The sequence below is a fragment of the Scardinius erythrophthalmus genome (genome assembly GCF_964197995.2).
Source record: "Scardinius erythrophthalmus genome assembly, chromosome: 9".
Classification (NCBI taxonomy): domain Eukaryota; kingdom Metazoa; phylum Chordata; class Actinopteri; order Cypriniformes; family Leuciscidae; genus Scardinius; species Scardinius erythrophthalmus.
Window position 1 is genome coordinate 37,768,344 of NC_138229.1, and position 10,685 is coordinate 37,779,028.

The following is a 10,685-nucleotide window of genomic DNA, read 5'->3' on the forward strand; positions in this document are numbered from 1 at the left end:
CGAATGGCCATCAGCCGGAAGCTAGTTATTTTAGTCTATAAAGTTTTAAATATGGATATTTTTCTTACACAAACGCATCGCTTCACTTTAGAAGACCTTTATTAACCCGCCAGAATCATTCAGCACTTTTAACATGGATGGATGTGCTTTGATGGACTTACAAAAAAATATACCCATGGACTCCCATTATAAAGCTTAGAAGAGCCAGGACATTTTTTATATAGGCTAACTGTAATTTTAGTAGTCTGAAAAAAGAATTTCATATACACCTAGAATGGCTTTTCATTTTTGGGTGAATTATCCCTTTAAGACGTTGCTAGTTGTGAAAAAAACGAGAGAAAAAAAAAAACCCGCATCTCTTATCTTTCGAAGGATCCAATGAAGTTCCTGAACATCTGAATATGGGATTCAAAGGCAAAAGTCACTAAAAAAGCAGCCATTTAAAACCCTCTTGAAATAGTAGCAGACATGTTTAGAAAATCGTAACCCTAACGCGAAGCCAAGTTTGTGCCTTTAAAGCAACTATAAACCACTAAAGTTAGAAACGTTTGCCACCTGCTAGGCTACTCTCATTCTTTCTCCGAGACTTGCAGTTATGGGCGTGCTCGTGCCGACGATGGGTGTATTGATTCATCTCAGCTAAACGCGCTACAATCGAAGTCGATCCTCTAAAAAAAAAAAACATTATTATTTTTTTTTTTGGCTCAGTCTATGAGCCACTGGCGCGAGCCACGAACCACATTTCGACAAACAGTATTTACTTACTAGTTCCAGTGAGTGTGGAGCGGTTCTCAACGCACACATGAGCTCAGTTTTCAGAGACTGTTTGGAGTTGTAGAGGACAATGCATTTCAAGACTGTCGTTATCTTGTGTTTACTAGCCGGTAAGTTGAAGAGTTTTTAATAATAGTTTAATAATAATGGGATCTGGTCTAGTTTTTTCCCCCCACTAACCGTGTTGTGAGTGTTTCGGAATTTGGAGCAATGTAATATTTACAATTTCTTAATTTAAATATATTTCTCTCTGTTCCCAATTTCTGTCGTTTTTAATGACATCAAACATCAGTTAAAAAACTGTTGCCATATTCCACCAAATTATCTTAAACAACTCATTGCTGTGTTGAAGCTTAATATTAAGAAGTTGATAAAGTGATATAAAGCAAGTTTCCTCAGCTAGGATTAAGTCATCATTGATGACAACATGATTTCATAACACTGTTTGTGTTTCTGCAGGTGTGTTTGGTGCAGAGAGGGATAACACTGAAACAGTGTCAGTAATGGTGGGAGATTCAGTCACTCTGCACACTAATATCGAAAAAATTAAGAGAAATGATGACATTTTGTGGAGGTTTGGACCTAACAGTCCACACAACCTTATAGCTGAAATCATCAAATGGTCCTACATGTTCTCCATATATGTGAGTCAACAGGTGCCATTTAGAGACCGACTGCAACTGGATAATCAGACCGGGTCTCTGACCATTAAGAAAACTAGATATGAACACTCTGGAGTTTATAAATTAACTATCGTCAACGGCAGAAAGACTTCCACCATCAGGAATTTCAGTGTTAAAGTCTACGGTGAGAAATAAATAATACGTTTTAATCTTCTTGTAACTTGTTGGATCTCTAAGTCTCTTTTTCTGAGATAATTGTTTATTTATAACAGTAAGGTTCCATTTATTAACATTAGTTAGCTAAATACATTAGTTAGGGTGAACTAACAATGAAAAAAAAGTCTAAAGCATATGTTAATGTCAACATGTAACTAATAGGGTCTGATTTTTACTTCCAGCTCCTCTGCCCATTCCCATGATCAGCAGGGCCTCTCAGAACTCCACGGCATCAGAAAGATCTTTAGGTCCAGCGTGTGTATTGATGTGTTCTGTGGAGAATGTGACATGGGTGACTCTTTCCCTGTACAGAGGCAATGATTTAGTCTCCAGCGTCAGTGGCTCTGATCTCAATAACACACTGTCTATACCTCTGGAAATGGAGTATCTCGATGAAAACACCTACAGCTGTGTGGTAAACAACCCCTTCGGCAACCAGACGACACTGCTTAACGTTTCAGATTTTTGCCAGCCACCTTCAGGTAAGTCAGCAACTTCTCTTTTCTTTTGCATGACAGACTCTTCTCAGTCTAGACTCAGCTGTACTTAATTAAAAGCTGTAATTGTAACATTTGTACTGTTGTGGACGTCATTTGAAAGGTTACACTCTTAAAAATAAATATTCTTTATTGGTTCCATGAAGAATATTTAACATCCAAGGAACCTTTCCATTCCAAAAATGGTTCTTTATAGTCAAGTTAAGTCATCTTCATTTATATAGCACTTTTAACAATGGAGATTGTTCCAAAGCGGCTTTACATTGATAATAGGAAATTAAAGTAACAGAGATTGTTTTGGCTTTATAGCAGCTTGAGAATAAAATTACTGTCCAGCTAAAGTTAGTTTTGATTGATTCGCTTCCGTCGCAATGATCATTAGTTATTAACTTGGGGACCGCTAAGACGACACCATTTTAACAGAAAACTCTTAAGTTCTTTCTATGCAAACTTCAAAAACGTGAACCAGTGAGAACGCAGAGGCGTGCATATGCGTATTACGAGTTCAGTCTATAGGTATGCGTGTTTGAATATATGTGCGCAGGTGTGTAGTCCTTCTCTACAAATCAACCCTCAACAAACTACTTGTCTGGCCTTAAAATTTATAATAGAGAATATTTATCGCTTTCGCATAGCCATGCGAACCGGAATTATCCCGACAATGCTTTATCTGTAGAGAGGTAAAGGGAGGGGAGGGAGGCCTTCACAGGGGAGATACTAGTTTACACTTAAAGACTGCGCTGTCATCGCGTCCAGGCGCTGGTCCTTCATCAGATCTGGATACAGCCTGGATCTGGTGGACTGCGGTAAATCTCGGGATAAACAGAGAGACTAATATTAGCGTAGACGCCATTCTTCTTATGATGTAACGAGTACATCAGGATTTATGGGAAGTGTTCCCGGTTCCGGCTGACCTAATCTATGCAGCCTAACATTGAATTATAGAAGTCTATAATGTGTTTTGTATGCTAGGTCAAAGAGATGTGTTTTTAGTCCAGCTTTGAACTGACAGAGTGTGTCTGCTTCCCGGACAATGTTAGGAAGACTGTTCCAAAGTTTTGGTGCTAAATAGGAGAAGGATCTACCGCCAGCAGTCGATTTTGATATTCTAGGTATCAACTGGCCGGAATTTTGAGATCGCAATAGACGTGAAGGACTATAATGCGTTAAGAGCTCGCTCAAGTACTGCGGAGCTAATCCATTTAGTGCTTTGTAAGTAATCAGCAATATTTTTAAATGTATACGATGTTTAATAGGGAGCCAGTGCAGTTTTGACAGAACCGGGCTAATATGGTCATACTTCCTGGTTCTGGTAAGAACTCGAGCTGCTGCGTTTTGGACCAATTGTAGTTTGTTTATGAAGCGCGCAGGGCAACCACCCATAATAGCATTACAATAATCTAGCCTTGATGTCATGAACGCATGAACTAATTGTTCCGCATTTGTCAATGAGAGCATATGACATAATTTAGATATATTTTTAATATGGAAAAATGCAGTTTTCCATCTTTCCATCTGCGGTTTTATAAATTAACTATCGTCAACGGCAGAAAGACTTCCATCAGGAATTTCAGTGTTAAAGTCTACGCTCAGAAATAAATAATACGTTTTAATCTTCTTGTAACTCGTTGGATCTCTAAGTCTCTTTTTCTAAAATGATAATTGTTTATTGGTAACAGTAAGGTTCCATTTATTAACATTAATCAGCTAAATACATTAGTCAGCTAAATACATAACAATGAAAAAAAAAACGTCTAAGGCATATGTTAATGTCAACATGTAACTAATAGGGTCTGATTTTTACTTCCAGCTCCTCTGCCCATTCCCATGATCAGCAGGGCCTCTCAGAACTCCACGGCATCAGAAAGATCTTTAGGTCCAGCGTGTGTATTGATGTGTTCTGTGGAGAATGTGACATGGGCGACTCTTTCCCTGTACAGAGGCAATGATTTAGTCTCCAGCGTCAGTGGCTCTGATCTCAATAACACACTGTCTATACCTCTGGAAATGGAGTATCTCGATGAAAACACCTACAGCTGTGTGGTAAACAACTCCTTCGGCAATCAGACGTCAACACTGCTTAACGTTTCAGATCTCTGCCAGCCACCTTCATGTAAGTTAGCAACTTCTCTTTTCTTTTGCATGACTCTTCTCAGTCTAGACTCAGCTGTACTTTATTGTAACTGAAAGCTATGAAGAGACATTTGTACTGTTGTGCACATCGTTTGAAAGGTTACACTCTTAAAAATAAAGGTTCTTTATTGGCATTGATGGTTCCATGAAGAATATTTAACAAGAATCATTTTTAACCTTTCCATTCCAAAAATGGTTCTTTATAGTGGAAAAAAATGTTCTTTCGATTATTAGAGTATTAGTTAGGGATGCACGATATTGAAAAAAAAAATTACATCGCGATATTTTTTTCCCAACGATATATATTGCGAACCATCAATCCAGGCTAAAGTCAATTATTACCATTCCATGATATTAATAATTTCACTAATAAGCAAGCTTCATTACAAGTGACAAAAAGGTCACTTAATATTTTATTCCAAAATTAGAACATATTTCTGTAACAATTCGGTGAACGTTCTACGCAATCCAACGTGGCGGTGCTCTTAACAGATGTTTGTTTGTTCATTAGGCTATAATTCTTCAAAATAAGTCAAAGAGTCTTATTCTCTCTCTCTCTCTCTCTCTCTCTCTCTCTCTCTCTCTCTCTCTCTGTTTTCGGGTGCTGATGCAGTGACGCGTTCATGTAAACGGCACATAAAAGCTGTCACTAAGAACCAGCAAAAGTAATGATTAAGAATATGTAAAATATTTCAATGAAACATTTTAATTGTTTATTAATAAACAAGTGTTTTCTGTGTCGGCTGCAAAGATGAAGTTGACGATAGGCTACTAACTCGCGATCTTCGCAGTGAACGAGCCGGAGAGAAATGCACATTTCTGATTACATAGTTTTATTTTGTTTTGAATGGTTATGTTTAGAGATAAAGTAGAGATAAAGTAGAGATTTCTGTAGATAATATATATATTTCTATATTTTTTTTAGGTGTGTGAGGCGAGTAGGCTACCTTATACACTGAGTTTCGGTTCATGGATGATAGCTTAAGCTCCAGTCAGGCGCTGGCGTCTCCGTATAGCATATCTCTGCTATATTTACTTTTTATTTATTAAACCTAGGAAATTGGATAATGAAACACTGATAAAAATTAAGATACAATTAATACAAAATGAAAATCGCTTTAAAGAAAGGCTTTGTGCTTTCTGTTTGAGGTCTCTGTGAAAGTTTTAAAGCAGTCTTTTAGTGCCACTTTCAGAGCGCTCGCATCCGTAATGGAGAACTGTCACGTAACATTGTTTTTTCCTCATAAATGCGAACACGAAAAATAAAAGACAAAAGACTTTTTAGAAAAGACAACCATCCACAACTTTATAACACTCAAAGGTAAAAGTAGGCTACCTCTTTTTGGTCAACATCCTCCTTTTTGTAGCCGAAATAGTCCCAAATAGCCGACTATAGCCAAGATATTTTGACTTTCTTTTTGGTAGAAATCATCATTTCGTCACCCCAGCAACAAGCCATACAACAAACTCGTGTTTACTGTGTGCTACCGTTCTCTTAATACACCATCAGTGCTACTACCCTTCACATCACATGTTCCGGCGATGTGACTATCGCTCATACGCACATCGCGATGTCGATGTTAAAACAGAATATCGTTCAGCCCTAGTATTAGTTATTCATAATAAGAAAAAAATGGTTCTTTTAAAGTCCCCCTGTTGTCGATAATTTTATCTCTTAAAACTCTTTGATCACCAAAATTACATATTAAAACTTTTTTTCCATTTAAAAAAATATTTCTTTATGCCTTAAATAGCTTGAATGTAACTCTACACACTTGCCTCATATAGTATACACCAGTGACGTGCGGTCTGGGTAGGCAAGCTAGGCACTGCCTACCCTGCCAAAATTCAAAAATAAAAATGTTTTATTAAATAATAAACTTGTATTTGTATTTTTACTGTTTATTCTTGTTATTTATGCAATATGTGTGTTATTCCAATTGTTTAGACGTTATGATGACAAATGTAGCGGTTATGCATAATCAAATAAAAAACAAATGGTAGAATTGGTAGAATAAGCAGTGCTTTTACTGTCCATTCATTGCAGACGACAAGCGAAAAACCCATGTTGCGCATGCGCACTTCGATCCTGTATTCTTTAACATGTACGGCAAAAAGCACAAATCTGCTGTGCCTTTGGACGTAAATATGCTATGCCCGTAAACATCTCCGTAACATATCAGACTAGCTAACGTCATTAACGTTACACCACAGCTAGCTTACATAGCCTACCTGATACCCGCCAAACTCAAAGTCAAAATGACAGCACCGGCCGTGATCACAGAGTTTCAAGCTTGATTTTAATTCAAAATTTGAGACTTTTCAAACTGAAGGCCCGTAAAGACGAGTTTTACAAAGCTGTGATCGACGTATTCACGAGGAAAGAGCGGCGGATGGATTTTATGTACAAATAATCTACCGACTGGTGAGTCAAAAACTATTAGGCTTAATATTGAATTGATAAATGTGGTTGAATTAATGCAAGCCATTTGCCTTCATATTCAATTGAGCAGTGTGTGATTTTACTTTTGCTGACTGATAAACATAATTGGCCGCTGTGCAACAATTAAGGATTAAAAATGGTTGCATTCTGATGCTGGAGTGGACATTAACTACCTGTGTGTGTGTGTGTGTGTGTGTGTGTGTGTGTGTGTGTGAGAGAGAGAGAGGGGGAGAGAGAGAGAGAGAGACAGAGACAGAGAGAGAGAGAGACAGAGAGAGAGAGACAGAGAGAGAGAGAGACAGAGAGAGAGAGAGAGAGAGAGAGACGATATACATCCTGATTTGTACATTTCTTGATATGCCGTGCTTGTGCGTAACGTTTACTGTTATTACATACTATTAGCCTAAACAATAAATCAGGTAATCTGGCTTTCATAACTCAGTGCCTAGCCTCGTTAAGACATCACCGCACGTCACTGGTATACACTCACCTAAAGGATTATTAGGAACACCTGTTCAATTTCTCATTAATGCAATTATCTAATCAACCAATCACATGGCAGTTGCTTCAATGCATTTAGGGGTGTGGTCCTGGTCAAGACAATCTCCTGAACTCCAAACTGAATGTCAGAATGGGAAAGAAAGGTGATTTAAGCAATTTTGAGCGTGGCATGGTTGTTGGTGCCAGATGGGCCAGTCTGAGTATTTCACAATCTGCTCAGTTACTGGGATTTTCACGCACAACCATTTCTAGGCTTTACAAAGAATGGTGTGAAAAGGGAAAATCATCCAGTATGCGGCAGTCCTGTGGGCGAAAATGCCTTGTTGATGCTAGAGGTCAGAGGAGAATGGGCCGACTGATTCAAGCTGATAGAAGAGCAACTTTGACTGAAATAACCACTCGTTACAACCGAGGTATGCAGCAAAGCATTTGTGAAGCCACAACATGCACAACCTTGAGGCGACAGCAGAAGACCCCACCGGGTACCACTCATCTCCACTACAAATAGGAAAAAGAGGCTACAATTTGCACAAGCTCACCAAAATTGGACAGTTGAAGACTGGAAAAATGTTGCCTGGTCTGATGAGTCTCGATTTCTGTTTTGACATTCAGATGGTAGAGTCAGAATTTGGCGTAAACAGAATGAGAACATGGATCCATCATGCCTTGTTACCACTGTGCAGGCTGGTGGTGGTGGTGTAATGGTGTGGGGGATGTTTTCTTGGCACACTTTAGGCCCCTTAGTGCCAATTGGGCATCGTTTAAATGCCACGGCCTACCTGAGCATTGTTTCTGACCATGTCCATCCCTTTATGACCACCATGTACCCATCCTCTGATGGCTACTTCCAGCAGGATAATGCACCATGTCACAAAGCTCGAATCATTTCAAATTGGTTTCTTGAACATGACAATGAGTTCACTGTACTAAAATGGCCCCCACAGTCACCAGATCTCATCCCAATAGAGCATCTTTGGGATGTGGTGGAACGGGAGCTTCGTGCCCTCGATCCTATCAATATGGGCCAACATTTCTAAAGAATGCTTTCAGCACCTTGTTAAATCAATGCCACATAGAATTAAGGCAGTTCTGAAGGCGAAAGGGGGTCAAACACAGTATTAGTATGGTGTTCCTAATAATCCTTTAGGTGAGTGTATAAGGTTCTATGAATATGCAAATGAGCCCCGCCTCCACTCACACACTCAGCTCAGAGATCCACTCGTTGACGATCACACGTTGATCTGATTGGTTACAAGGTAGTTTGTGACGTCAGAAACACCAGTGATTTCAAACCGTGTTTTTGAGATTCACTGCAGTTTTAAGGAGAAAATACTCAGCAAAGGTGTCGACTTATGAATTTACACATGGTTTGTCTTAAAGCACATTAAAAACACCACATAGACATTTAAACAACATTAAAAGCTTGATTTTCACCACAGGGGGACTTTAAGAACTGTTCTATGCAGAACCAACAATCTTTCTTCTATAGCATCGCTACAAAACCCCCTTTTTGAAAGCTTTATTTTTAAGAGTGTAATTCATTTCCTCATGCTGTTCTTTACCCATATGTTTCCCCCTCTGCGAAACAACACAAATAAAGATATTTGAAGAATGATTCAGGTGTTTTTGTCCAATTCATTAGCCATTATTAACCTTATGTAGCAACACAGAAGTAAGCTGTTTTCTGATTCATTAGTAAATAACTGGAAGGATAACAAAATGCAGTAAATGGTAAAATAATTTGCACTACAAACCAGTGTGTTTATGATTGCGTTCATAAATTAAGTTCTGAAAACAACAGATTACACTTTGCAATATCAAGCAGCACAATAGCACCTGCTGTCACATTAAGAATAAGTGCAAAAAACATTAAAACTGTGCGCTACAAACCAGTGTTTTTATGAATATGATAATAAATTAAGTAAGGGATAATGTATAGCGAGGCGGTTGTTATAGCGAATAACACCCCCCGCTTTTTATCGTTTCAGACATCAACTCGTTGCTCTACTGTTTGATGCTCCTGCTGCTGATTCCTGTAGTTCTCACGGTGACTGTTGTGTTATTGTGTGTCTGTAGGAAAGCAGAACAAGAGAGTAAGTATTTCTCATGCAGCCATTTCATACAAGAAAGAAGTCTCTCACCAGTTATTTGACCAAAATACAGTAAGAAATGGGGGTGTAAGGATACCCTCATGTCGCGATTCGTTACATATTGCGATACTGAACTCACAATAAGATATAATTGCGATACTCCAAGACAAAAATATTTTTACTGTTGGTTAAAACGCAAAAAAAGGTATATTTAAAAGAATGTAACATTTGGCATTATCAGGACCCACAAATAGTCTCCCATTGCATTATTATACATTATAACATTATACTGTATATAATAGTTTAATGTAGTACTGACACTAAAACTCTGTAAACTTGAATTTTATCTCGCGCAGTCATTTTCATTTTGGGTGAACTATACACAATACATATTGTCACTATCTACGATACATATTGTTGCATTTTTGTATTGCGACACAATATATTGTTACAGCCCTAAAAGCAATATTGTGAAATATTATGATTTTAAATAACTTTTTTTCTATTTGAATATTTTATGTAATTTATTCCTGTGATCATATATATATATATATATATATATATATATATATATATATATATATATATATATATATATATATATATATATATATATATATATTGGCAAAAATGTTGAAAAAATGCTCTCTTTTTTTTTTTATATCAGCTGATGAAACTTGCTGAAGAGAACTGTGAGGATGAAATGCAGAATGTGTGGAAAGATGAGATGGAGAGACTATATTATTGCACACACTGAAGCTCTCTGGTTAGTGTGATTATGTAAATATTTAAAATGATGTCCGTTCATGTGTGTTTTGTCACCATCACTCAGAATGTCCGTCCAGACATGATGAAAATGGTGGTCTGATGCCGACTGACTGTTTTTAAAAATCCTTCAGTTGATTTTTAGAAATGTCCTTTCAATGCCACTCATTGAAGAATTATAGCAGTGTGATTTGTTTTTTTTTCAATTTTGTGATGAGAAACTTGATGATTTAATCCTCATTTAAATGCTCATTCATTTTTAAAAATATTTTATTAAGATTCTGGCAGTTTCAGTAGCTACTGTATTTCTGCTTTTTTTGTCCTGAAGGAAAACGTATTTGTTTGTATGTTAATGTATAATTCTCAGTAGTCTGTTTCCATTGTAAGCTTGGATTTGTTTTAAATAAATTATAATTTTTTTTAATTAAAAAAACATTTTCAGTTTTGTCATTTGATTAAATGATACTGTGACCTACTTGTAAGTGTGCTTCATTTTGACCTCAGCGTTTGGATTCACCAAAGTAGCATAACTTTACACTGGCCAACTTTGAACTTTGTCTTCATAATTCAGTGTCAGTCAATGAAATTCTGTTCTGTGTTATTTTTTGATAAATCACTGCTCTCTTGCATAGCTGAGATTAAT

At 37.3% G+C, this 10,685-nt stretch overlaps 1 protein-coding gene across 2 annotated transcripts; it reads left to right on the forward strand.

Annotated features, from left to right (window-relative positions):
* Positions 1–368: 368 nt before the first annotated feature.
* LOC308695709 (SLAM family member 5) lies at positions 369–10,516 on the forward strand. 2 transcript variants are annotated; one of them, XM_081373889.1, is made up of 7 exons: positions 369–884; positions 1,234–1,280; positions 1,431–1,581; positions 1,796–2,095; positions 3,921–4,223; positions 9,176–9,280; positions 9,945–10,516. In XM_081373889.1, exons 1-7 carry the CDS (start codon positions 845–847, stop codon positions 9,959–9,961), a joined length of 963 nt encoding a protein of 320 aa, XP_081230015.1. In that variant the 5' UTR covers positions 369–844; the 3' UTR covers positions 9,962–10,516. The 2 variants fall into 2 exon arrangements, with proteins under 2 accessions (XP_081230015.1, XP_081230014.1); XM_081373888.1 differs by having other exon boundaries at positions 390–884; positions 1,234–1,581.
* The last annotated feature ends 169 nt before the right edge of the window (positions 10,517–10,685 follow it).